General features: G+C 41.3%; 1 protein-coding gene across 4 annotated transcripts in view; it reads left to right on the top strand.

Annotated features, from left to right (window-relative positions):
- SPATA6 (spermatogenesis associated 6) overlaps positions 1-26856 on the top strand; it is a 70768-nt gene that overhangs the window by 32267 nt on the left and 11645 nt on the right. The window contains exons 13-14 of one of the 4 annotated variants that reach the window (XM_044430169.1): positions 2920-3110; positions 12915-13169. In XM_044430169.1, the coding sequence (XP_044286104.1) occupies positions 2920-3091 (172 nt within the window). In that variant the 3' untranslated portion in view covers positions 3092-3110; positions 12915-13169. Of the gene's footprint in view, positions 1-2919; positions 3124-5632; positions 10415-12914; positions 13170-26856 lie in introns of those variants that run through there. The other 3 variants (XM_044430167.1, XM_044430170.1, XM_044430168.1) reach the window with 3 other exon arrangements.

Raw genomic sequence — 26856 nt, 5'->3', positions numbered from 1 at the left:
GTATTGCCACCATACCTCCATTCATTCTGTTGCATACATGGGACCATCCTCCAATGTGGCAGGAAACTAACATTTCCTAAAACAGCCCCAGGAATGAGACAAAAACGTTTGCTTCCAGAACAGGAGAGGTCATTGTACTTCTGTTCTGTAAGCTCAGGTGTGCTGCCTGTTGCAGAAGTTAACATTTCAGTTTGTTTCTGGCTTTGTGTTCCACTGGTTCCTGGGTAGTACACCTGAATTACAGTTTAGCACAAGTTAGGTGTACTTAAGTCCATAGATAGCAGGCAGCTATCTCATGGCTGTCCCCATATTATGTTAGTGGCATGAGAATCACTGCAGCTGATCTTCCCCTGCCATCGAGATAATATGACAAGCTGCAGATTACATCAGAAGCACCTGCACCTTATCTTCACATCAGGCTTGTCTTGCCCAAGAACTGTGGTAATAATGATGTGGGTAGAAGCTACTCGCCCAAATAGAGGCTTGGTGCTTTACCCATCAATGGGAAGAGACACACTGTAGTGCAGGGACAGGGAAGCCTATGACCTTCCAGATGTTAGATTAGGACGCATATCTGCTTCGGCCACAATAGGAAGAGGGCCTCTTTCTGTGGTAATGTCTGCTGTTGCTCTATTCTGAACACATCTACTCATGCACCCATATTCTCTTGTTAGCCATGTGCGTGATGCTTAGTATGCATAGGTCATTGTGGGACTTCTGGGCCCTAAATAAAGATCTGGAACAGCTATTGCCACTGCATCATTGGAAATGATAGATTTTGAAATGGCATGCTCAAGTAGATCTGGGCACTGATGGGTTCATCACATTCTGTAGAGAAGTCATGAGAGTTGAGGGATAACGAGAGTGCTTCAAGGTCATCTTGACAGCTTGAAGTCTGCCAGCAGTCTCATAAATAACATCCCAAGGCAGAGTTCAGAGGAGAATGTGGTTTTGCTGACCAAATGTTCACACTGAAGTAAATGATTGAAAACCATTGGGACTGCACAGAAGGACTGTGATGTTGAAATATTTAGTGTGCAAGTGACTTTGAAAGGAACTTGTGGGACTCTAAAGGAGATGGAACAAAAGCATGTGACAGGTGTATGACAGGCATTTCCAAAAGTGGAGTGGAGTGCAGTTATCCTGCACTTAATATGATTTGTGCATGTAATCCCCAGATCATTTCAGATTAGCTTGTCAGGATAGTTTCAAGTCAAGGCAGCAGACTGATGTTTTTCTAACATGGCTGTAGCTGGGTGCATGCCAGAATTCAATTTCTTATGAGGAGGAATTGACTAAATGGCGTTGCACCAGAAGTGAGCACTCTCAAGCATTGTGACATTGTCAGCACACTAATGTGAATTTTACAGGGAGTGCTGCCAGTCTTCATAACTGTATCACAGACTTCTGTGATGACTGTGGTTCTGGGTGAAGAAGCCTAGATTTCTTGGAATCAGACTGTAGGTACTGCTCAGCCCTCCTTCATTGGAGCTTGTTAATAAGCAGCAGATGGTCAACTGTGTTCTATAAAGTTAACACCAGCAGATAGTATCAAAGTCATTTTAAAAAGAACTATTGCATAATTATAGCTGTAGAGAATGTTGTATTCTTTGCAGTAACCACAGCCTACTTTTAATGAAGCTAATCTGCTAGTCAGCCTGGCTCTCTTATCCAAAGGCTGAATCATGTCCAGCCTGGTGTGATGAGTTTTTACTGAAAGATAATAGCTACATTGCCTTCAAGATACTTATTTAGGTACAAGGTCAGGAACAGGAGTATGGGAATCTCAGCATTTGGATCATAAAGTTGGACTTTATTTTACATTATGAGAGAGTGCACAGGACATAAGTATCCATCTTACAGTTGTTGCTTAGGTTGACTGGTACGAGCCATCCATGGAATAAGCGCTGCTTGATTCAGTGGAATGGGCAGGCTCTCCCTTAGTGCTTGAACAGTGTTTCTGGATTCTGCTGGATAGAGTTTATTTTCTTTATTTAAACATTTATAAACCCGCCCTTTGCATAGCCTCAGGATGGCATACAACAATAAATAATCATAAAATACAATTAAAACATTCAATAATAAACATTAAAACATTTCAGCTATAACAATCCAGATTAAAAGAAGAAAAGAAAAGAAGAAAGGAAATGCAACTGTAAAATGTCATTCTCTTATTAAAATTATTAATTTAATTATTAAAATGATGGGTAAATAAAAAGGTCTTTTTTGCTTCTTCTGTGCTTCTGCTGAGCATTTTCTGGATCATCCAGTCAGTGATTTGGTCCTGATGGTGCACAGATGTTCTCCCTGAACCCCAGAACATGCACATGTGTGCACGCACGTGTACACACATGGATGCATAGAGGTGTCTTCGAAGTTGCTTCCCCATGGTAGATTCCATGCTACCATGCTGAATGAATATAGCAAACATACGGGGAAGATGCACTTGCTTGTTTAATTCAGTGGTGTGGTATTTTCACAATGACAAAGAGGCTTCCACACCACTTTGGGTGAAAGAGAGCCAAAATCTGCAGATGTAACCTTGGGATTCATAGATATAGAATTGATCAGCACACTGGCTTGATTTCAAGCACTAATCAGATAGCTTCAGATGTCAAATATGTATGCACACAGAAAGTAATGATACCACTTTTCTATATTTATGAAATCATAAAAAGATATAATGTATTTCTGAGATGACAACACTCAGAAAATGCAGCCATGATATATTTTAATATTGTCTATCCTTTCTCAAATAATTAGCTTTACAAGCAAAAGTGCATTCGCATCCTTATGCTATGTTGAGAATAATCACAGCATAAATGTCCATTGCTATTCTGTGAGTTTAGAAAGGTAACATTTTCATGTTTTGTTTTGTTTTGTTTTGTTTTGTTTTGTTTTGTTGTGGGGTGCTGCTAGTTCATCCATACGGCAGAACATCATGGTTCATCTGGATAATGATGACTATTGGACCAGTCAAGCTGCTGAATATAAAAACAAACCCCACAGAGCAATCTTTGAAGACAGCCTGGAGAAAATCTATCGGAACATGTACCGAAAAGCTTCTGGTTCCATTACAAAGGATAAATAAATACCTGGTAGTTACACAGGTGAAACTGAACAGTATACCCGACCGTATTTTTAATAGATACGTTGTTTGTCTAAAAAAAGTTCATATTCTATTTTTTTTTAATCTAAATGTTTTTACACAGACTTGTGAAATTCTGAGGCTGGGATTCCCAATAGGGAAATAAATAAAATCTGTAGGACTTTAAGTAGGATATATTATTTGCTTATGGGTTTGATAGGCATGCCATTATTTCTGTTTCTGTTTTTTAAATTTCTAAAGCATTCAGCTTTAAATTGGGTTGAATTTGCATGTTTATTAATCGCACAGCTGTTGATAGTTTTGCACATACATTGTGTTTCTCTAGTAATAATGTGGGCACACATGGCAACATTTTCCTACATAATTATTGCTTCCAACAACATAGCCTTAATACTGCTAGCAAAAAGTATCCACTGGACTGCTTTTCAATACTGGCATGAAATCTGTAAGTATTTTGTGGAAAATCTGTGATCAGTACATATATACAAATAGTGGGAAGTGGAGTTCCATAGTGCCAAACAGCAACAGCTGTGCACTATCTCATGGTGATTGAAAGTTTGAATTCACTCTTAAATAACACTAATGAAGTAGCTATTAGGGTCAGAGGATGCTTTGCTTACCAAAATGAGCACCCAGTGATGATGACGGTGACACAATCCCTCTTACTAAGGACTGGAGCAGATGAGCATGAAAGGCTTAATATTGTCCCACTATGTGTTGTTTTGGAAACTTTGAAATGCTGCCATACTAATGATAGGCCTTCTTGGCTTTGTTTTACCACTTGTGTGCATCGCCTTCAAGCTGATTTTGTTAGGCCTAATGTGAAATAGGAAGCCTGTCCTTGTTGATGTCTGCTCTATCTTATAGGTCAGATCGGTTACATGCAGTGGTACCTTGGCTCACGAACGTCTTGGTTCACGAACAAATTGGGTCACGAACAAAAATTACTGGGTCAGGAACACCGCTTTGGGTGGCGACCAAGATCGCAGCCATTCCCCCTCGCCCCCTGTGGGGAGATGGCCACGATCGCAGTTGCTTTCATGCAGGGAAAGCGTCCGTGATCAGAGGCGCGTGGCTGCATGAATGACAAGCGGATTCTTGGCAATCTCCCCCACAGCTCTGCTTTGCCGCACCCGTCTTTAGTGCAGCTGCACTCCTCTGATCACGGATCACAGTTGCTTTTGTGCAGGGAAGGCATCCATGATCAGAGGCGCACTGCTGCAGGAAAGATGGGAGCAGTAAAGCAGATCCGTGGGGAAGGTGGCTGAGCTTCTGCCTGTCTTTCCTGCAGGAGCGCGCCTCTGATCAGGCACCCTTTCCCTGCACTAACGGAACTGCGATCGTGGCCATCTCCCCATCCCCAGCACACTGTTTGTGCCCATCTCTCCCTCCCCCAGTGCGTCCGCGATCACGCCCGTCTCTGCTCCCCACCCCCCAGCATGCCTGGATGACAGGCGCCTGTAGGGATGACAGGCACAATCTCTGTCGTGCTGGGTGGCGGGACGGGGAGATGGCCGCGCTTGTGCTTGGGGTGGGGCGGGAAGATGGCCCCGATCTTTGTTGTTGTCACTTTGCTTCACATTTTTCTGATTTAAAAAATGGTTACAGAACGGATTAACCTTATTTACATTGAACCATATGGGGAAATTTAAGTTAGCTGACAACCAATTTGGGTCACGACCGGAGTCCTGGAATGGATTAAGTTCGTGAGCCAAGGTACCACTGTATTTTCTTTTTCCTGTGTTTAATTGTGATGCTGCTACTACTAATCCCTTTTCAAAAAATCACTATACTGTTGCTGCATCCTGCATTGCAGCTCTTGCTTTGACGAGTGGGTTGGGCTAAATACCCTTCAAGGTCTCTTTGAACTGTAGCATTCTGTGTGAGTAGTAGATCTCTGCCATGGTACTCGTTCCCAAACTTCTCCTTAAAAAGTTGTGTTTTTCTCCCAGTATTGCATAAGAGATCTATGTGCATTGTTTAAATATGAAAAGAGTAAGACTGGAGCATTCCAGCTAGCAGATCCACACAGATATGAACATTATGCATGTTCTGTACCTCAATCTGATCAAATTTGGAGCCTGTCCTTACAGGCTCAAGGGATTATTGGCAGAACTGTATTGGCAAAGCTGGCATCTCTCTGCTAAAGGCCACCAAATGTTCACCAGCAGTTTTGAAACTTCCCCTGAGAAGAAACCTTTCCAGCCTTCCACTGAGTATATTTCACATTAACAATCAGGGCTGGCTGCCCACTTTCTTCAGGCATCAAGAAATTTAGAGGCAGAAGTGTTTTCTTCTGCTTCCTCTTAGAAAGGGAAGAAGCAGACATTCCTTTTGGAATATTTGCTTTTTGAGGATGCAGACAAAGCAAGGAGATTCATGCTAAATCAAGAAAAAACAGAATGAGAAAAATAAATTCAGAAAGGTGGTTTCAGACCTGTCTTTTATCCAGGGATCTGGTGAACAGCATGAGGCATGTGTAACATACAACATTACTACCAGTGTCTTTCCCTTGGCTTTTAGGCACTCCCACCTTCACTCACACCAACAGTGAATTCAGGAGGAGTTTGATGAAGACTAACAGAGATGTGGGATATTTTTAGAGAAGTTATTCCCTGGCTTGCTTGAGAATACCTTAGTGGAAGAGCACACTTTTTGCATGCAGAAGACCCCAGGTTCAGGCCTTGGTATCTCAAGATAAACTCTTGCCTGAAACCCTGATGATCCAGTGTCAGCAGTACTGGACTAGTTGGACTCTTGGTCTGGCCGCGTCTTACGCTTCTAATTGCATCTGAGTTCAGCAGGTATCTTCATTATAGGATTTCCGCCTAAGAACCATATGATGTAGCATGTTAGCTACTAGGGTTTGTTGTGATATAAGTAAAGGTGTTAGGGGAGGTATGTTCCACTCCCAGGACTCAAAGACCCTTGTATTTTTATGTGTTTACTGCAACAAAATGAGCTGGAATGCCATGGAGTGTTCTGTTTCTTAAACTTGTGGCCCTCCTGATAGTTTAGCTGACAACTCCCATGATGCCTCACTTGCTTATTCTGGCTAGAGCTGATAGGAGTTCTGGGTTAAAATACTTCAAAAGCCTACCTCTGAAAATGTGTTTTGGGTTCTCATTGTGTTCCAGGATTGGCAGCTGCCCCTCTTCCTTCCTTGTGGCATCAGAGTGCTTCTGCAAAACATCATTGCACTGTAGCTGAACCAGGGTCAATAACACAAAAAGCTGCAGAAGTTCTGGGCTGAGTTCATTACATTCAGTGCCCTGCAGCTCACTCATTAACTGTACTGCTGAGGATCAGACTTTTCATTCCACAGTTTTCTAGTATAATGTGATCTATTATCATGTTAATATCTATTTCAAATGTAAAATGCTGGCAAATATAGGCAAATATATCATTACTCATATATCATTCCCAAGCCATTCTGTCTTTCTGTTGATTGGCAGACAACTTGTGCACAGGCAGACTGTGTTTCCACCTTGACTGCAGTACGTGATAAGTAACATCGTCAGGCAATGGACCAATGTAGTAATAAACAGTCATTATTTAGTGCACCTTGCCTTCTAATGCAATTTAACTCCCTTTTATCAAATGCAAATTTCTGAGATTCCAAGTAGAGTTTCAAATAACATGTTTCCATACTTATTCCTTATCTTTTGCCATTCACAAAGTGTGTCAGTGGCACGGGATGGCATAATTCCACTAGCATTATTTTGCATCTTAAAGAGAGCTGCCTGTTCCAGTACCGAAAAGAAAAAGAAAGAAAGGGAAAAAAGGAAAAGGGGGGAGGGGAAGGAGAACTGGAATTTAGTGGACAAGACCTTTCTTTCCAAAATAATGTTGCAGCATACGCGAATTCGTGCAAGACATTGTATTTTGTTCTGTAAACAGCATAAAAATGTAATCAGCATATGTCAGGCCTGGGCAAAAGAATTTATGAGCTGCAGGCTGCTGAGAAGTGTTGACAGTGTGCCCCATGTGCTCAGAAATCAAAAGGCATATAAAAGGAACCTCAAATACTTTGTGGATTTAAGTATCTGAAAGCCTATTTGGCTTTCAGTGCTAAATGGGTTGATCACTTTAAATGCTGTTTTTATGCAAGTGTTACTGAAAATAGATGTAACAGCATTTTAAAGCATAGATTATTGTGGAGCACTCATAGTTGATCATCCTACACTTGTTTCCAAATGATGAGGGTAAGTACCCAGAAGGGTGCAAAAGTGGTAAAATGGCAACAATTTGTATGAACAGTTTGTCCTAAGTTACCACATGCCATGTGACTGGCTGAATGTAGGTTGTGAATTCCTCCTGCAAAAGCTTCAACAATGAGCCAGTGTTCAGGCACTAGATGTACACCAGTATATTCCAGGTATGATCTGAACTACTGCTAGTTCAACCAATAGTTATCCAACCAAGACAATACAAATTTCACTTGGAAGTTATGAATAGGGTATATAGTGCAGAACTTCAAGCCTTGAGGCCAAATCTGGCCCTTCCCTGGAAGACCCCACCTCTTTCCCCCCACTGATCATTGGGTGGTTTCCTGGATTTTTGTTCTCATTTGAAAAGGTTGAAATGTCTCTCTTTGGTTACTGGTCGCAAGAGCTGTAAGCCAAAATATGTATTTTGGCCCCTCATCTTTTTCCTTTGTCTCTACCCTTTTACATTTTTGCCCTGAAAATGTCTCAACCAGAATTCTGCCTGTGGGCTGAAGGTTCTTTTCTCCCTCTTGTAGTGGATCCATCCTGAAGATAGTTGTTAAGGATGCCAAAGTACTGCAAATATGGTATGGGGATTTGGTTTAGGTTATGACATCTGTATTACTGTCCAAAGAATTAAAACACACATTTAGAATGGAAATACTTCCTATTCATTACACTAAATGAACCCATTCCAGACAAATGCGTCAGTTCCCTCCTTTGAAAGGAATCATGATATTGTATTAGTCAAGTGGCTTCGTAAATTAATCATATTCTGCCACTTGGAACCGATTGGCTGCATTAGTTCAATATGGTTTCCTTCTTTTATTCATGTTTGATATTCTTTATGGATCTAGTACTTCGAATGCCTTCTGTCTTTGTTTGGAGTTTCTTTATCCTTCCTTTTTCCTTTGTGGGGGGTTGAGGCCAGGTCAATGGGAGCATTTGAGTGACGAGAATTTTGAAGGTCAAAAGCCCATCCTGGCTGTGTTTCATTGTAGCCTTTTAACCTATTTAACAGTATTCTGACTCTTCGTGCTTTTACAGCCCTGTGGATTAGATTGGGATTAATCCCGCTTTACCACTCGGGGGTACAAGAATCAATGCTTGCAAACTTTTAATAGCTTTTGTCTTGAAGTGATCTTGTGTGTGTGCACGTGTGCACATGTGCACTCGCGTGTGTGTTTAAAAAAACAAGAGCACCTAAAGAAAGACTTTACTGTAGCCTTCCCGGTTTGCTGGTTTTTAATCATGTAGCTGTCAAAAAATAACCAGCCACTGTTCTTTGTGTGATGGAGCCTAATGTTAAGGCTGTCAGAGTCTGCTGGGAGAGAGACCAAGTGTAATATTGATAGCTTTAGGGCTTGCTGTTTGTCCTCTTCTCAACTTCCACTGATTTAGGGCTCAGTTGGTGTGACCAGGCGTTCTTGCACATATAAGCCAGTGAGAACTTTTAAAATGCCTTTTTTGTGTGGTAGATGACGCAGTAATGCTTGCCTTTCAGTTTCTGAGCAAACCTAATCTTCTTTCAACAGTCAATCTGTTTTATCATGTACAAAATTATTGATGAATAATCAAATGTATCATAAATAACGTTGCTGAAATCTAGTTCCTTCCAAACCCCCATATAAGCTATCTTTATTGTGAGTCACTTCCACAGCTCTTCACCCACATCAGTGAATTATTTTTGTTGGAAATATTAAAAGAATTGTATGACTCGGGAGGATAGACAGCAATCCTCACTGTGTTGTTGCACAGTCAACTAGGAAAATCTCCTGCACAAGCCCCACATGAATGGCACATGTGCAGTTGCCCTGTTATTCTGCAGAATGGGCTCACCAAGTAAATAACTAGCAGTAAAATAGCAGTAAAGTCTGCCATTTTGCAGGTCCCATCTAGTTTAATGATATTTCTGCAGGATAATTTCTCTGCATTGTACTATTGCTTATTTCCATAGCCTTGTCTTAACATTTTTTTCTTCTCATAAAAAGTAGCCTGAATCTCCTAGGAGGTGGGAGGAAATTCAGTTTTATTTATCATAGCTGGCACTAAGTGACTCTCCCCAACCCCCGAAAGCAGCAAAGAATAAATAGTAGGTCTTTTCATGTAACAAGGTTTGAAATCTGATAAATGTGTACCTCAGTAATGTGAACTTGATGCTTATATCCATGCAAAATATATGCCATGAATTACTGTATTCTTACAAAATATTTACATAATTATGTGAAAAGTTGTGTATTTCCAAATGTGTGGACAATATATATTAACCTTTATACTAAAAGTCCTAGGGTTTTTTATTTTTATATTTTCTTTAAATCAAGATCACCAGGTTAAGTTGCTTACCTTACTCCATAATACTGTATCACAGTGCAATTACTAGAATTGGTGATTACTGAAGATATACTAGCAAACATTCTAATGATGGAGAATTAAAAGGAAACATAATTTTGGAAAAACCCTGCATTTCTGAATAACACTCTGACCTACAAAAAACTAATATGGTGCTTCCCTAGCAATTATAAATACATTAGATAGTTGAGAAGTTTTTCAGAGTTGCTTTGTGTTATAAGCTTGAGAACATTTTTAATAATGTTAAGTTGCAAAGCCTATGGAGACTTCTTAATGTATTAGACAACAGGAACTTTTTCCTGAGCATTGGCCTTCAATTAATACTCATAATGGAGACAAAGTGTGAGATCGTCTCTTAAAGCCAAGTCATTGAGCATTTACCTAACAACCATAAGAGGGAGAGCTTTGGGCTATTCATCACAATAAATGAGCCAAAGATTCCCAAGGTCATCTTCCAGTAGTTCTTTCAGTCTGAAATACCTAATCTACGTCTGATCGTTTGTGTTTAATTTACCCTATTAGATAAAGTGAAATTTGGAATGCACTGTCTGTTGTATGCAGAGCAGAGCTGTAATGTACATTTTCGTTTAAATGTGCATGCAAATACACATGTGTACATATATGATCTTGGAAATGCAGTCATCTTTCCCTGAGGTGTGGTGTGCATACAGCAGATCCATTGTTCTTCAACAAAATAGGGGAAATGGCTACTTCAGATAAGGAAATAAACATGAAAACAAATATCAAATTTGATCAGTGCAAGTTTTATATTACCACAATGTATTTCATAAAAGTTGGCATAGTTTGAGGGTGGGTAGACTTTGTGCTTGTGTGATCTACGTTGCTTTTTCCTAGCACCCTGAGTCAGGTGCTAAATACTTGAGGGAGAAGGGGTGGTAAAGAGATCCCTTGCCAGTCTTCTACAAATCATCTGCAGAGAACCCATGGTTCTCAGTGCACCTTCTGCCCACCTCTGGCTTAGCATACCAACCCCCTAGCACCTGGACCAGCACATTATTCCTAGTAGCAGTAACACAAAGTCAGAAGTGGGAAATTTATTTCTTATATTGATACCATGCCTCTTTTCCAAGAAACCCAAAGCTGCTTACATATTCCTCCTGCTCCCCTTTTTATCCTCATATCAATAGGTGAGGTAGGTTGGGCTCCTCATATCAGTAGGTGAGCCCAACGCTACCCAGTGACCTTTATGGCTGAGTGGGAACCTGAACTCAGAACTCCTGTCATAGTCCAGTGCTAAGCATTTTGTCACATTGACTCTTATTGGTGAATTAAGAGTTTGCCAAATAAGGAACAGAGAGGCACTTTGAAAATGGAAAGACAAGGCATGGAAGGATAGAAGCTACAGGAGCTTCCAATATGAGCCATGTAGGTTAGCACATGTAGGGTGTGGAATATCTAAGTCCAAAGAAGTAAACTCAAAATGGGTGCATTGTCCTTGTTTGAGAGCAATGGAAACTGAGGATAATTACCACAGAGAGCACAAACTGCTCCTTGGTAGGTATGCTTTTATGCACAATTCAAAAAAAGTAAAATTACCCTGGCTTCCTAGATACTGCTGAGTACCAAGTTAGAAACAGAAACAGAGCGAGTCAGAAGGGGTCTCCTGGGCCATCTAGTCTGACCCCCGGCTCCAGCCAGCTCTGCTCACAACAGGCCCACCATGTGCATGTCTAGCCTATCTTTGAACACCCTCATCGGTGGGGCCTCAACCACCAAGTTATCTGGGAACAGTCAAAAAAGGACTGACATATCCAAATAGACTCAGAGCCATACCAGTGTAGTTATAGAAACTTGCTACCTTGTACACCAAATAAATCACTGGACCCAATTAGCAGCTTGAGAACTGACACAGTATCCTGTGAGACAAAGCTTCCTTCAGGGCAACTTTTACAATACAGTGAGGTTATGCCACAAATGGAAACTGGTTAGAGACAACTGCAGTGGGTCTCCACCAGGGGATGAAACCCCTGAGTCTGAGTATAGAAAGCTAGAGATATGTCTGAATTTATCCTTAAGCAGACATAAGAGGGAGCAAGTATCATGCTATAATATGGATTGGACACTGCAGTAGGAAAGGAGATTGCTAGAAAGGGTCACAAAGTACCAACTGAACTTCAGGCTGACAAGAGTTTATTCCTCGACCAAAATGCCCAAACTTGAGGGCTGTTGTGGATTTCATGACTAAAAGATAGAAGGTTCTTGGTTTAGTGGGTTAACAACTTGACTCGAGAATGAAAGAGAACTTCAGGAAGGATCCTGATTTAATTTTTATTCAGTTTCCTAACTGCCTTTCAATACCATAGCCTTTGCAAGTCATTATGCAACATAAAGAGGATAAAATGTAAAGTACCATACTAAATAAAACAATTTTAAATGAAATGGAGCTATGAAGATAAATTTTCAAAATATCCATTAACATCCATTTTAAAGCCAAGTAAAAGGAAAAAGAGGTGAGTCTTAAAAGCTGCCAGATACAGGACCAGCCATATCTCTCAAGGAAATCCATATGATAGGAAGGCCCCTTTTTAAATCCTGCTTTCCTTACTGATCCTGGTGATGGGCAATGAGTGGCCTCTTCAAAGACAGGAGAGCACCACCTGAACCCAAACTATTCTGAATTTGACAGTCAAGCCCATCAGTCTTGGGCCGAAAAGCAAATTGGCAGCTGGTGCAGCCTTGTGATACAGGGCTTGCCATGTCTAGGCCCAGCAAGGGTGGAAGCAACCATTTCCTGCCCCATCTGGAATTTTAGTCATCAAAGGCAGCTCCAGGAGGACTACACAGAGGCTCTACAGCTCCTAGTTAACTGTAACTAGGCCATGCTTGCTGGAGTGCCCAGTGGTGCATTAACCTATCGATCCATTTTGGGCCATATTTCCTGCCCAGGATCTAGATTGAGCAACATAGTGGTATGCTGAAGGTGAGATAGTGAACTGGTATAGTCATAAAGGCATTTCCATGTACTCAGTGTGCCCACAGGAGCAAGACTTTTTAATCAGCTGAAGACACACATTGCTTAATGACACCCCTGTTATCATCTGAGGCTGTCATTCCTGGCATCCATCAAGCCTCTTGCTGCCCTTTTTCATTCTGGAGAAACATGGCATGAAGTTCAAACTTAGGTGGATTGTAATTTGAACCTTGCTATGTTAGTAATGCTTGTACTGAGTACTGAGCTTGGATAGCTATCTGACAAGCTTTATTATTTGAATTGACATTGATTACAGATTCAGCCTTTACACCCACTTCCTGGAATGGCCCTATCTAGCATGCTCACAAGATCATCTCAGAAAATGCTAGTGGGCTGAAATGAGATCGATGCGTAAGTAGTGCTTCCTGTTGCAAGTTTCATCTCAGATTGAAAAGAGACATTGAAACATAGAAACAGCGCGAGTCAGAAGGGGTCTCCCGGGCCATCTAGTCTGACCTCCGGCACCAGCCAGCTCCGCTCACGACATGCCCACCATATGGACGTCCAGCCTCTCCTTGAACACCCGCACCGATGGGGCCTCAACGACCTCTTGTGGAAGCCCATTCCACACCCTTGGGGTCCTGACTGTCAGGACGTGCTTCCTGGCATCCAAATGGAACCTTGGCTCCCTGAGCTTTGCTCCATTGGAGCGTATCCTGCCTTCCTCTGCAGGGGAGAACAGGTCTCTACCCATCTCCATGTGACATCCCCTCACATACCTGTATGTCGCCAACATATCCCCTCTGAGTCTCCTCTTCTCCAGGCTGAAGAGACCCAGTTCCCTCAGTCTTGCCTCATACGGCATCCCCTGCAAACCAGCCACCAACCTTGTGGCCCTACACTGCACTGACTCCAACCTGGCTATATCCTTTCTGTAATGAGGGGCCCAAAACTGAACACAATACTCCAGTTGTGGGCGTACCAGAGTCGTGTAGAGTGGTAGTAATACCTCTCTTGATCTAGAAGCCACACTTCTGGCTATGCAACCAAGGGTGGCGTTCGCCCTCTTGACCACCGCATCACACTGCTGACTCATGTTTAGCCTGCAGTCAACCAGTACCCCGAGGTCCCTTTCACAAGTGCTGCTCTCCAGCCACTTGTCACCTAACCTGTACTTATGACACCTATTCCTATGCCCCAAGTGCAAGACCTTGCACTTACCCACATTGAACACCATCCTTCTGTCTCCTGCGCACTTCCATAGTCTGTCCAGATCCTTTTGGATCTGGAATACCTGCTCCTCAGTTGTGGCCACTGCTCCAGTTTTAGTGTCGTCTGCGAATTTGATCAGCAGACTGTTCACCCCTTCTTCCATGTTGTTAATGAAAAGATTAAACAGGATCAGCCCCAGGACAGAGCCCTGAGGGACCCCACTTGTCACTGGCTGCCATCCTGATGATTCCCCGCTAATGGTTACCTTCTGCTTTCGGTCAGTCAACCATGCCCTAATCCACCAGACAGTGCTTTGGTGTTTCCCAAAACTCCTCAGTTTCTCCACCAGGATATCATGGGGCACTTTGTCAAAGGCCTTGCTGAAATCCAGGTATACCACATCGACTGCATCCCCTCCATCTCGCCATCTTGAAACCTTGTCATAGAATGGCAATTTCCACTGGGGGAAGTTTTCCAGTCACTAAACTTAAGCCAAGGCACAAGGGTGATGACTACAAGAACATAAGGCACATAGTATAGTTGTGCAGAAAACCAGATGGGGAAAAAGATTCTGAAATTCAAAGTAAAAGCTGGCAACTGGCTAGTATAGAAAGGTAATAAATAATATGTAAAGAAAAGTTGAAAAACGGGTACTATTGTCCTAAATGTAAAGGGCACATGCACAGGGGTAAAGGTACTAGTGAAGAACACAGCATCTTTAGGAACAATGAGGGGAAAAATAGCTTTCAACAATATAGTAGATAAAATCTGTATCACATCATGTGCTCAGTATCTATGGATGATTGACCAAAGGATGCTAGTGAAAGGTTAGATTGCTAATGGGTCTGGAGAGGCTGACTAAATTTGTTACAGATAAATGTTAAGTGTACAGAAAAATATTTTCAGTTGGAAGGGTTGTAACACATTACATTTAATGTCTCTTCTGGTTCTCGTCTTACCTTTTCTTTCTGGATAGTCATCAGCATGAAAAAATATACCTTTGTTTTATGAACATCAAGCATCCTGGCATTTAGATAGCTATGGTAACAGTGTTCCAATATACCGCAGCATATTGAGTTTGGGCTTCATGTTACAGAACATACCATGGGGTAGACCTGCAGACACTCCATGTTCCCTGCTGCCAGTTAGAACAGCTGCTGTTTAATATGTAAACCTATTTTTGATATCCAGAACTGCTTTTGATAACCTCCAACACTGTGTCAGGTGGGACAATTTGGAAGAGATGGCAAGGGTGGGGGACCTCAGACTTCTCGAGATGGTCATTCCCCTTTTCCTCGGTCCCCATTCCCCAGTGTTCAGGTGGTTTCTCGGCTTTTGTGCCGTGTGCCTTTCATTCTGAAAGGGTGAAATGTCTTTCCTAAGGCCTAGTTACTGGCATTAAAGGATACTGGCATTTTTGCGTTGCTTTGCCCTTGATCCTACCCACCACTGGAATGCAGCCCAAGGGAGCTTGGGCTCCCTGGCTAAAAGAGGTTCCTCAGGTTTGTTTTGTTGCATTGGCTGCATGTTATGCAGCATTCAGTGAAACCTTCTTGTAGCTCCATAGTCATGTTTAAGAGAATAAGTAATAGCTACTTCACTGACCTAGGGAATAATGTGTATAACAGCATCATTTAAGAAATTAGATGTATTTCACATTCAATTGTTTGAACATACGCATTTAAGATACTGTTTTTTATAGTACTGCAATCAGCCTTTGTAGTACAACAGATGGTAGCTTGTAAAATTCTATGCATAAGAAACCAGAGCAAACATCAGCTATTCAGCATGATCACCTTAATCTGTATACACACACACACACACACACACAGAGCGAGCGAGCGGGCACAGAAACCATGCTGGGCCAGATGCGTGTTGGCCACCCCTACAGGGGAAGACTTCAGAAGGATTAAAGGATTCAAAGGGTAGAATTGTGTGAACTGGCTTTCTCGGCTTTCCAGCAGTAAACATTTGACAGAAGGTTGCCTTCTTTGCTTGCCTCGCTTTCCACACAATCATCTAGTGTTTACATACATCTTAGCCTCTGTGGCATTTTTGAAGACTTTATTTGTCTAATTTACTTTTTTGGTATGGGTAATACTTAAAATATGAAATCCATCTGTGAAGCATATTGCCTAGTCACGTTGAAGGGTGAAACCAGTTTTTAATTAAAATTTTATACAGCACTTGTATTTCACTTTGTCCTTTTTTATTATGAAACATTTCAATCTTTTTCCTAAAACACATATGTCTTGCACGCTTCAAGATGTTCCTCACTGCTCATGCAGAACTGGTTTCTTATCTGTCAGCAGAGTGCCATATGCTCAGGGTTCATTTAGCTTCTCTCCTTGGCATTTGTGTAGGCAGCATCTTGGCTGCAGTGTGGCTCAGCTATACTGCACCCCATTCTTCTATTTTAAGAAACTTTTCCGGATAGAAAAGAGCAAAGAGATCCCCCCTCCAACACACATGCAAAATTACTGGAAGATACTGGAGTCTTGCATTCTAAATCATCTAAGATAATTTGGGCAATCAAAGCAGGGACTTAGTGGGCACATGAGAGTTCCTATCTTAATTATGCCCTGCACACAGCGTATAAAATAAATGAATGTTCCAGAAATAAGGTCTGGACTTGTGTGAATTGTAGATTGCTGAGCTGCTGCTGTATATGCTACTCTTGTGCTGTAAATGCCTTCCACCTTTTTTACCATTCTTTGTCAGATTTTTGGGGCCAAATGCTTTAGAAAATAAATTGAGAGCAGAGAAACATTTGGGCAATTTTGGGGGGAGAAGGTTCTTGTGCCTCCTTTGTTTATGATGTTCATGAAACAGCTGAGAAGTTTGAATGTCCTGACTTCCCTGCAGAATCATCTCCAGCAGCCTGCAGTCTCCGGAGCCATCTATATGTCAAAAAAGCTTGGGAGAAAATCCCATCTAGTAAATCCTCCAGTAAGGGGCTCCCCCCATGCAGCTTAGGAAGCACAGGCAGGCTGGACTGGCAGGTCCATGCAGAGATGTGTAATAGAAAGATAAAACACATACAGCACCCTCAGCCACCTTGCCGTGATGAGAGAAACTCAACAAACTAAAGCTGTGGTAAATGCCCTGCCACTGATGAACCCTACCTGTGAGAAGGTGTTGGAGAATTTCTCTTACCTCTGACTTAATTCAGCACAGTGCCCCCTTCCCACCATCTCTGTGCAGGGGCACCCAGCTCTACGTAATGTTTTTGACAATGAAGTGACCTCAACAGCAGGAGCAAGTAACATGCTGTTGTTGTTTACAGAGATGTTTGGATGGATCAAGGAGATTCCAAAGACTTTTCATATCTACCTAATAATGTGTGCATATCTTGGAGAATGAATATGTGTGGATACATTGATCAGATTTAAACAAAAATAGGGGATGTCTTTTGTTCTCCTGAAAGCTGTTATATAGAAACAGAGCGAGTCAGAAGGGGTCACCCAGGCCATCTAGTCTGACCCCCAGCTCCAATTGGCTCCGCTCATGACATGTCTACCCTGTGCATGTCCAGCCTAACCTTGAACACCCTCAATGATGGGGCTTCAACCATCTCCCATGGAATCTCATTGCTTCTGTGTTTCCACAATGGCGATAGTTTTATTTTTATGACCTTGATTGTGTTGCATATGCTGATAAAATTCCATTCCTTACACAGAACAATCCAAAAGAGACAGGATTTGGTTGATGTAGGGAACAGAAAGGAAGTACCCCAGTGTCACATTCCACCCTAACTTTAGAGATGGGACGCCATGTTATAGTCCTTCTCATCTTATGGCACATGAACCTAAATTCTTCAGGTTCTTCAAACTATGTTCATCCCCATACAATTCAGAGTGTGCGTTGAGACTACTGCAAATGTACATTCTGCAATCCGTATAGCAAGATCTGAATTTCCCCTTTGTTCCTCTTCGGCATTACAAAGTCTAGCTATATGTGTTGCCTGAAGTGCCTTTAGGGAGCCTACGACATAGCATAGTGTGGCATTCTTCCTTTCCATCAATGACCTACTCCCTTAGGCTACAGGTAGTGGTGACAACCCATTCCACCTCTTGGGACTTTATGGGGTGCATCTTGACATGCCCTGCACAAGAAGCAAGATCCAGGGCTGTGGTGGTCTGCCTAAAGACATCCGTGTTACAGAAAAATACAGAAAAAAATCCAGAAAAACTGACAGCATGTATCCCATATGACCCAAGATGAAAGCTTGATTTTTTTTTAATATTAAAGTAAATGAAAGCTTCCTCAACTCCTCTCTCTCTCATTTTGCAGTAGCCTTTAAAGTTCTCCAAACTTTTTAGCCCAGAGGACGAAAAGAAATTATAACAGCAATCTTGCATATGACTGTCTGCAAGTCTTTAGAGATGGTGGCTATAGGTTAATAATAAATGTATCTGCTACTTGCTGGAGTTTCTAGAAGAATGTTTTTGCTTCCAACAGATGTAAATGATTTCACCGACAGGGCCAGTTATGAATTGCACAAGTTATGTGAATAGGCCTCCAGTCTGGGCAATTTACTTGCAATACACATTTTAAAGTATTTATAACACTAACTGCAGTATTGGCAGGCGGGGGTGGGGGAGGAGCAGGGGAACTGGCTTGGGTGTCAAATAATCTCCACCTTTCCATGGCAGAATCTAGAGGAAGATGCAGAAGTGCAGTAGAAAACTAGTTGGAACGTCAAGCGAATTTAAGATAATTTGAACCTCACAGGTCCGTCCTTGAAAAGTGGACTTTGAGCCCTCTCACTTTTTGTTGCTCTAGGTAGAAACAGACTATTCTTAAAATGACTTCTCTTGAAAGGAGGTGTCAGTGTCATTCCTGCAGAATATTTGAAATTCAGATGGACATAATTTCATTTTTGAAGATTTTAAAAATCCTATATGGCCGCAGGTATCTCTCTTTACTTGTAGATTACCATCTTGTACGTCTTTGAATAGTTATGTAGATGGTTTTATTGTATTCTATTTTATATTTGTGATTTCAGAATCATGATTTAATAATCGTATGGTATCCTATGTTTTATATACGTTGTTTGCTGCCGTTGGATTTCTAAGAAAGGTAGGATATAAATCAGTCCAAGAAATGAACTTCTGGCAATGAAAAATAGTTTTGCAAAAAAATACTGGGTGAATCACCAGAAAAGCAGGAAGAAAGGTTTGGAATCTTGAGTCATTACCAAGCAGTTATGTGATGGCTTTGCCATATACTCAAGTCCCAATTTGTTTGTTGGTTGTTTTTTCAGCCTAATCATCCCTTGGAAGCCTTTCCACTGGCATTCCATGAAATTCAAAGTATAATAGCAAAATTTGCATAAATCAGGTCATATCAGTCCATGAATCAATCCATTATTTACCTGCCATCACTTCAACCTAAAGCAAATGGTAATGATGGTTCTCGCCTCTTTTCCACCTGTGCAGATGTGGACAATGAAGATTGTAATGTGACTGTTTCAATCTATTCAGTAGTTACTAAACTGATGTCTTTCCCCTGCGCAGCCATTGCATTTCAGCAGCAGAGCATTATTTAAGTATAGCAGCAGCTTCAGCCCCAGTGCTGCTTTCATTGCTTTGTGAATGTTGCACATCATTTTCCATGGTATTTTATCAGCTGCCAGACAATGACACTGCTCGTGTGAACAGATGACTTATGAAAACGGCTGTTTATTTTCTGTTCCTTCTTAGTTATAGAAACCTGAAGAGAAGGCATTTCTGTGTTTTAGAATGCTTGTCTTAAGACAGCCCCTCACTTTCCAAACCACACAGGATGCAGCATGCTCACCATCATATCCCATCAGAAACTCATGAATTCAGGGAAGGCATTATAATCATTTATGCGGATTTTTAAAATACTTGTGTATAATGTAACTGTGGGGGCTGTGCCAGAGATCCTAGACAGATGTACATGGTTGTACAACATCCTCATTTTACATGGAAACACTATCCAATGGGCAGTGTGGGTTTGTGCAACACGAAAGGCCATGGTGAAATCTGTTGTGTAGTCCAGGTCCAGTTCTGGAGTTCTTGCAGAGTAGGATTACTTTTCTGAAACCATGGAGAAAATCAGTGGAATGTTCTAAGCTCGCTGTATGTCACAGTGGCTTCTCCCATTGTCTGGACATAGGATCCCCATTGTTGGTCTGAAAACACCATAGAGTCCCCTGACAAGAGCAGCTAGGAAAGTGGCTGCTTCTAGCCTTGGACTCTACTGCTGTCAACGCCCTAGCAACAAGCATGTCATTTTTGTTCTTATTCTCATTGGTGAGAAGTCCATTTCTCTTTTTACTTTGGAAATAGACTGTTTGAAGATACTTGGAGGAAGTGGGGTGGGGTGGGGTGGGGATCATGACAGAGTGGTTTATTTCCATTTCCTGAAACTCGCTACTGCAGCCGGGAAGCACTAGAGACATGCAGGTACTTCAGAAGGGGGGAACCCCCCCCCTCATGACTGCAGAGGACCAATCAGGAGGAGGGTGCCACAGTCCATTGGCTAAAATAGGGAAAGGACAGGGATTTTGCTGCTGGGATGTCTGGGAACAGGGAAACCATGTGATCATCTAACCAGTTAAGTCTGGGCGAAAATCCTTCTGCTATAGAAACTGGGTGGGGTTGGTTGTCATGTTGTGTGGACCCAGCCTCAGTACCTCATCAGAAGATTTTTGTGGGGCCTTTCCCATCCTCTCTCCCCAGTCTGCTCTGCACAATCCCCCAACTCTCTGGAACAGAGTTTGGAGATGTAAGGGACCTACCTGGGAAAGGGAATCTCGGTCTATGCAGGGTCATCCCAGTATCATTGATTATTGACATATCTAGCTGAACAAAATTTAGGATTTCAGTGGGGAAAGGATTGTAACCCTAAGTGAAGGTCTCCTGCAGCTGAGAGTCTTTCAAATTTGAATGGATGGGTATGGAAAAAATTCAATGGTCATTAGATTGCAGGATAATAATGATGAATGTCTTAATTGGTGAACAAGTCATCTTATTCCTCTCTATATTTAGAACGTGTGGCTGGAAGACCATAAAAGACAAAACTGATTTGCCGTCAGACAAAACTGAAATTTTCTGTCTATCTTCCTCAAATGTATGTACTACCTTTGCCTTCATGTCCTAAAAATATGCATATGCAAGCAGGAATCTTTAAAGTAACATAAATAGCATTTTAGAATTTTTTCCCTTTAAATTAGTGTAGTGACATGTTTGTAGGGATTCATTGTTAATTTCATTTTGCTCAGTCAACCTGGCAAGAAAACAGCAAGTCATTAATGTTGGTTTAAAAGAAGATACTTTTTAAGTGAAATCCTAACAAATGACCTTGACAGATTTGTCAGGAAAATGAATGCTAATCATTTGCTGATCGACACGGCACTAACAGGAAAGCTTGATAAAATAGGTGTATTGACTTCATTAAAAATATCTTCCACCAATGGAGTTATTATATTGTCTCTTTTATGAACTACTATAAATGTCCTAGAGAGCTATGGCTATTGGGTGGTATAGAAATTAAATAATATATCAATTACTGTTGGGGCATTGCACTGCAGCTATGTTTGCTATATGAGTATATGAATGCTACAGTGCTGATAATTCACTTCTTGGAAGACCTAGCATGACAAAATAAATTCTTTGCTAAATCAGAGGCTCCAACTGCACATGGATGCATATCCTTTAAGCACAAGTCCATGCTGCTGGCAGGGCCAGTTCTCTCAACTTCCTTCAGTTGTTTGAATAGAATGGAAGTTTGGATTTGGTGTTCCAGGCAGGATGTCAGCATGATTATGACTGAAAATACACCGAGCATCTGTAAGGGGTTATGAGCATTGACCCAACCAGCAAGGATCACTGGACATGCTATTATTATTATTATTATTATTATTATTATTATTATTATTACATTTCTATGCTGCCCCTTGCCGAAACTTCGGGGCGGCTTGCAACACAATAAAATACATTGAAATAATAGTACTGGGCCCAGGAACACATAGCACTGAGGAATATACCCAGCAGAGTATCCCATGTAGAAACCTCGTTCTATGACTAGATTGCCTTGGGACTTTATGATGACATATTTATACGCATAGGGTTGGATCCAGCTTTGGGCCTCATTCGGGCCAAAATGGATCGTATCTGGTAGGTTCATCTTTTTAAGTGCCCCCTTTAGAGTAGATGCAGCAATCCCAGTCTGGATCAATAGGCTAGTGTGTAGGATAAGAGGGGCTCATGATATCACCGACTCTAGTGTAAAAATGTCAGTTGTTAAATGTGGATTTAAAGTAATATCTGATTTGGCTCTTGGAGTGGACTCATTGGAAGCAATGGCCTTAGGTTATTTGTGACTACTTTGAACTCCATTGATTTCAGTAGGTCTTCTCTAAATATTACTGAGTCTGAATCCAGTTTTCAAAGTTTTGCACTGATTCATGTTTTTTTACAAATTTTGGAAGGTCTGATCAGCCTTCTTTCAAGTTAACACACTTGTTCACATTTCTCTTTATTATTCAAAGATGATGGACAGCATCTGTACAATGGTTAGATTCACTGACCTTGCCACAGCATTTCAGTCCACTTGCTTTGGATGATTGCTCATGAGTACTTACAGAGACCATGTTTCTCTTTTTTTATTATTTTTTATTTTATAAAGATTTTTATAAAGATTTTAAACTAAAACTAAAAACATCAATCATCAAATACATCGGACATACTGGGTCAGCCCCCTACTACATATTTTTTTAACATTCTATAGTCATATTCAAATCGATTTATAAAAATTTAAAAACATCTTTAAATCTAAGCCAAGTCCTGTTTCTCCAGCCAATCATAAAAAAGGTCCTAAGTTTGATAGAAGTCAGTATCTTCTTTCTCCTTCAGTGATAGAGTCAATCTGTCCATTTCTGCACAATCCAGAATCTTTTTTAAAAGCATTTCCTCAGTGGATAATTCCTCACTCTTCCAGTATTGAGCAAGCGCAATCCTCACCGCTGTGATTAAATGTAACATCAAATACATTTCTTGTTTGCTAATATCTTCCGGTATAATGCCTAACAAGAAAATTTCAGGTTTAAAAGCTAAGGGTTTTTGTAGCATTCAGAGACCATGTTTCTCCTATCCTAACCAGTAATATATAAATGATGTTCTCAACAGCTTTGGAATGGTTATATAATTACACAATACACAGGAATCTGAGAAATGTTTGCAATGAATTTAATCTTGTTATTGGTAGTATTTGATGATGAGAATTTGCCTGCAGTCCTGTAACAAAACATTCAAAATATTAAGAAAGTCAACTTGAAATTCAGTTAATGCACAAGCCTATATGTTTAAACAGAAAAAAGCCATACAACTCCCACATTCCCCAACCAGAGTTCTGGGAATTGTGGGTTTCTGTCTAAACATACACAGGAGTATGCCCTAAATTAATATTTTTCTTAAGTTGACTTGATGTTCTGGCTTCTTTTTGAGGGCAATGCAAGTATAAAGGAACTTTGAGTGTCCCCACCACCCAGTTTTTGTGTAGGCTGATTGTGTGCTTTGGGACTCAAAGATTTTAAATTGTACAGGATTTATCACAGCACCTACATCCAATTGTATAGGATTTGTATTGTAGAATGTGTGGGAAGTGGGAAGACACTGTGTGATCATCAAAAGGGAGCTAAAGGCTTGGTCCTGTAGTCCATTTGTACCCTTGTGCTCACCACTTCCAAGTGAGTAATGGTGGAATAGGACTAAGAATACTGCATTTATTGTGACACAAGCTTCTATGGACAAAAGCCCCCTTTGTTGGATATATCTGATGGAATAAAATCTACCCAGTGCAACAATATACTACTGTATATACCTTATATTTTTTTCTGCTTGATGAATCCTCAGTATTTTATTTTGAGTCTTTCAGGCATGGCTAGCGTTGTTGTATTGTGCCATCAAATCATTTCCCGTTTAATGGGGACCCAAAAAGCCCTCCAAAAAGTCCTATCCATGACATTCCTGCTTAGCTGTTCTAAATTCAAGTCAATCCATCTCTTACTCCCCTTCTAAAGTCTTCCTTTTCTAAAATGAGACACATTGGCCTTTCTCTTCTAAAAGGAGACATATTGAAGCACATGCCAAAGGCTCAGATTCCAGCAGGGACCAACTGATAACAGCTCTGTAGACTTGCTGTTCACCATTACGTTTTTGTTTACCACACCCTGTTTTGAACTAGACAATAGAGCTAGGGGGGAGGAGGAGGAGGAGCAGTAGATACTACTGCCTATTTGTTCACTGGTTCTTGCCTTGTCAACCAAGCAAGTAAAAGCTATAATGGGGACATAACCCCTGATGACAATAGCCACAAGAAGGTAGACTCACTGGAGTGGAGCAGGGAACATTAATGGTGTTTGGTCCAAGAGCCTTGAAGCAGGCCCTACTTTCTGATCTTATATGGGGTGTTGTTACTTCAATGTCGTTAGAGTAATTTAAGTTTTCTCTTTTTCAAGAAAAGGTCTTTTCATGTCCAGAACAAGAGACATTTATAGAGCACTGTGGGTATCTAGATTGCTTTATCTTGTTGGTTTTCACAGTAACCCTGTAAGGCAGATTAAGATTATTTGACTGATGGGGATATTAAGGGTCTTTCCAAAGCTGTTTTGGAGGTCCACTTCTGAATAACGATTTGGAACTTGTTTCTTCAAGATGAACCCATTTCCTTCAATTGGTGCCTGTGTTCTAAATCAAGTCAAAGCAATTGATCCATTTGAGTTGCCTCAGGAGCTTCAGTTCATCCAAAGTAGCCCCATAAAAAGACATTGATGGCTAAGAGAATTATAGCATTGGCATTGCAAACGGCTTTCCACACTGGCTCTTCCTCAATGTTGGTAAGCTTCTTCTCACGGAGAGCTTCCTCTTCTCTGGTTAAAGTGGGTTTGGGGTTCCTGGAAATTCCACAGAACCAGAAATATAACATCTTCCAGTAAGGATACTTTATTTCTAAAGGGGGAGAAAATGAGAAAAAGAAATGATTATGGATTAGCTGTTTGAATGTGATCAAGCTCATTAGAAAAAAAAATAATACTTGAAATGTTCAGCAGTAAGAGAAAACCAGGTTACCGAAGAACAAGGTGGTTAGGTTCCATCAAAAAGGAAGCAGGCCAGAGCATAATTCAGCTGAAAGAGGTGGCGTGGGATCAGAAAGTGTGGTGAGATTTGGCCCTTAAGATCACTTATGGTCAGGCATGAGCAAACAGCTGAACAACAACATGCTGTGCCAATGTATGTGGCATATTTCAGCAAAAGAAGGCAACTTGTAACCCTCCAAATGTTGGTGAGCAGTAACTCCCTTTAGCCCTAGACACACGCACTCTTCATGAGCTAGACCTGTGCACAAAAACTCTGGCAATCTGAAGTAGAACTTCTTTTGTAAACCATCACACTGGCTTCTGCAAGGTGATATAGAAATACAATAAATAATTGCATAGAGCCACCAAAAACACTACTTCACTTTTCCTTTCTTTTGCAATGTGATGTTCACAGTAGACTGAGATGAGTGAGTTGGCTTTCCTTATAGTTCAAATACTGTGTGCTACTGCGCTGATTGCTGTAGTCCACTTATTAAAGCTTCATCTCCAGGATGTAGCTGGTTGGAATGACTTTTCTGCACTTCAGCATTTGCTTCCCCTAAACCAGAAAATGGAAAACTGCAGCCGTAGGGCCACACGTAACAAAGTTCAAACACCTTTTTTCAAGCCATTGCCCAGACCTCCGCCAAGAGCAGTTTGCTTCTCCAGCAGCTGGATGGGCGAAAGAAGGCAGAGGGAGGGAGAAATCCATGAAAGAGAAAGAGGGCTAGTTCCACTTGTTGATGGTTCAGTCTCCACCCACCACTTACATCTGACCTCCAAAAGGCTACTTAGAGACTGCAGCCTTCCACCGTGGTGGAGAATGAGAGAGAGGAGATTCCCTAACCCTACCGCAGACTACCAGCTAGGTAGTATATAGATCCCAATGAGAACTTCAGAATGAGTGGGAGCCCACACTAATGGATATTGAGCTGTGAAAAACTCGTTAACAAGTACAAGGTGTTGTTGACTGCTGGATATTTATCTGGGAAGAACAGATCATTTTGAGTTGTCTTTCAGCAGTCCTTCAGTGAAAGCCCTCCAGCAAATTAATGAAATTTACATCTCAATTAGTCTCAGTTGAGGCTGCTCTCACAGCATTAACTCCATACTAATCAAGCTATATGCATCTGTGGGTTTTCACTCTACAATATGGGTGGAGTGACTTCTTCATTTGGAAGGCTAGGTCAACTCTGCCAGCTATGAACAGAGCTCAAAGTGGATGGGGGCGCCCCTGCCCTCTCTTGCACACAAACACCCTGCTGTGGAGCTCACTGGGTGACTTTGGGCTACTCAGAGATTCTCAGGGTTGTTGCTGTGATGATAAGATTGAGAGGAACAGGAGAATTAGGTAAGCTGCCTTGGAAGAAAAAAGGCAGGATATAAATTTAGTAAATAATTATCTGGAAGCTTTGGAAAAAATGAACCAAAAAACAAGGTTATGCCTTGTAACTTAGCCAAAATGTAACATATGCAATGATATAGCTCCTTCTCCAATCACCAACATTTGCCTCAGCATTTTGGGGTAGGCAAAACCCTGTGTCAATTCTAGACTAAATTAAGTGCTATCACTGTAGTTCTAGGTTGCCAAGCAGCTCATGCCCACAACTCAATTTAAAGTAGAACCTGCATTAACGTTTTCTGTGAGACCCACTGAAGGATGTGAGCCCTTATTCCCCGGCACCAGCGACTCATCTCTGCCACAAGTTATCCTTGGTGCAGCTTTTCTGAATGTCAGTAAAACAGTTGGCCAGTCATGCTTATTCAATAAGAATAGTGCATCTACCGAAGTACATGAGAAGGAGCTTGGACATGCGGTTCCCACCTCTGAATCCCTGCATCCAGTACTTGAATGTGTGCAATTCTTGACACTGAATTAGGAACCCACCAGGCTAAGCAAGACTTATACAGTAGATCTATGTAACAGTCTTTGTCCTGC

Source organism: Varanus komodoensis, unplaced genomic scaffold (assembly GCF_004798865.1).
Source record: "Varanus komodoensis strain SLA01 unplaced genomic scaffold, ASM479886v1 scaffold20_1, whole genome shotgun sequence".
NCBI classification, from domain to species: domain Eukaryota; kingdom Metazoa; phylum Chordata; class Lepidosauria; order Squamata; family Varanidae; genus Varanus; species Varanus komodoensis.
The sequence above is the reverse complement of the archived record's forward strand: the minus strand, read 5'-3'. Positions and strand labels throughout refer to the sequence as shown.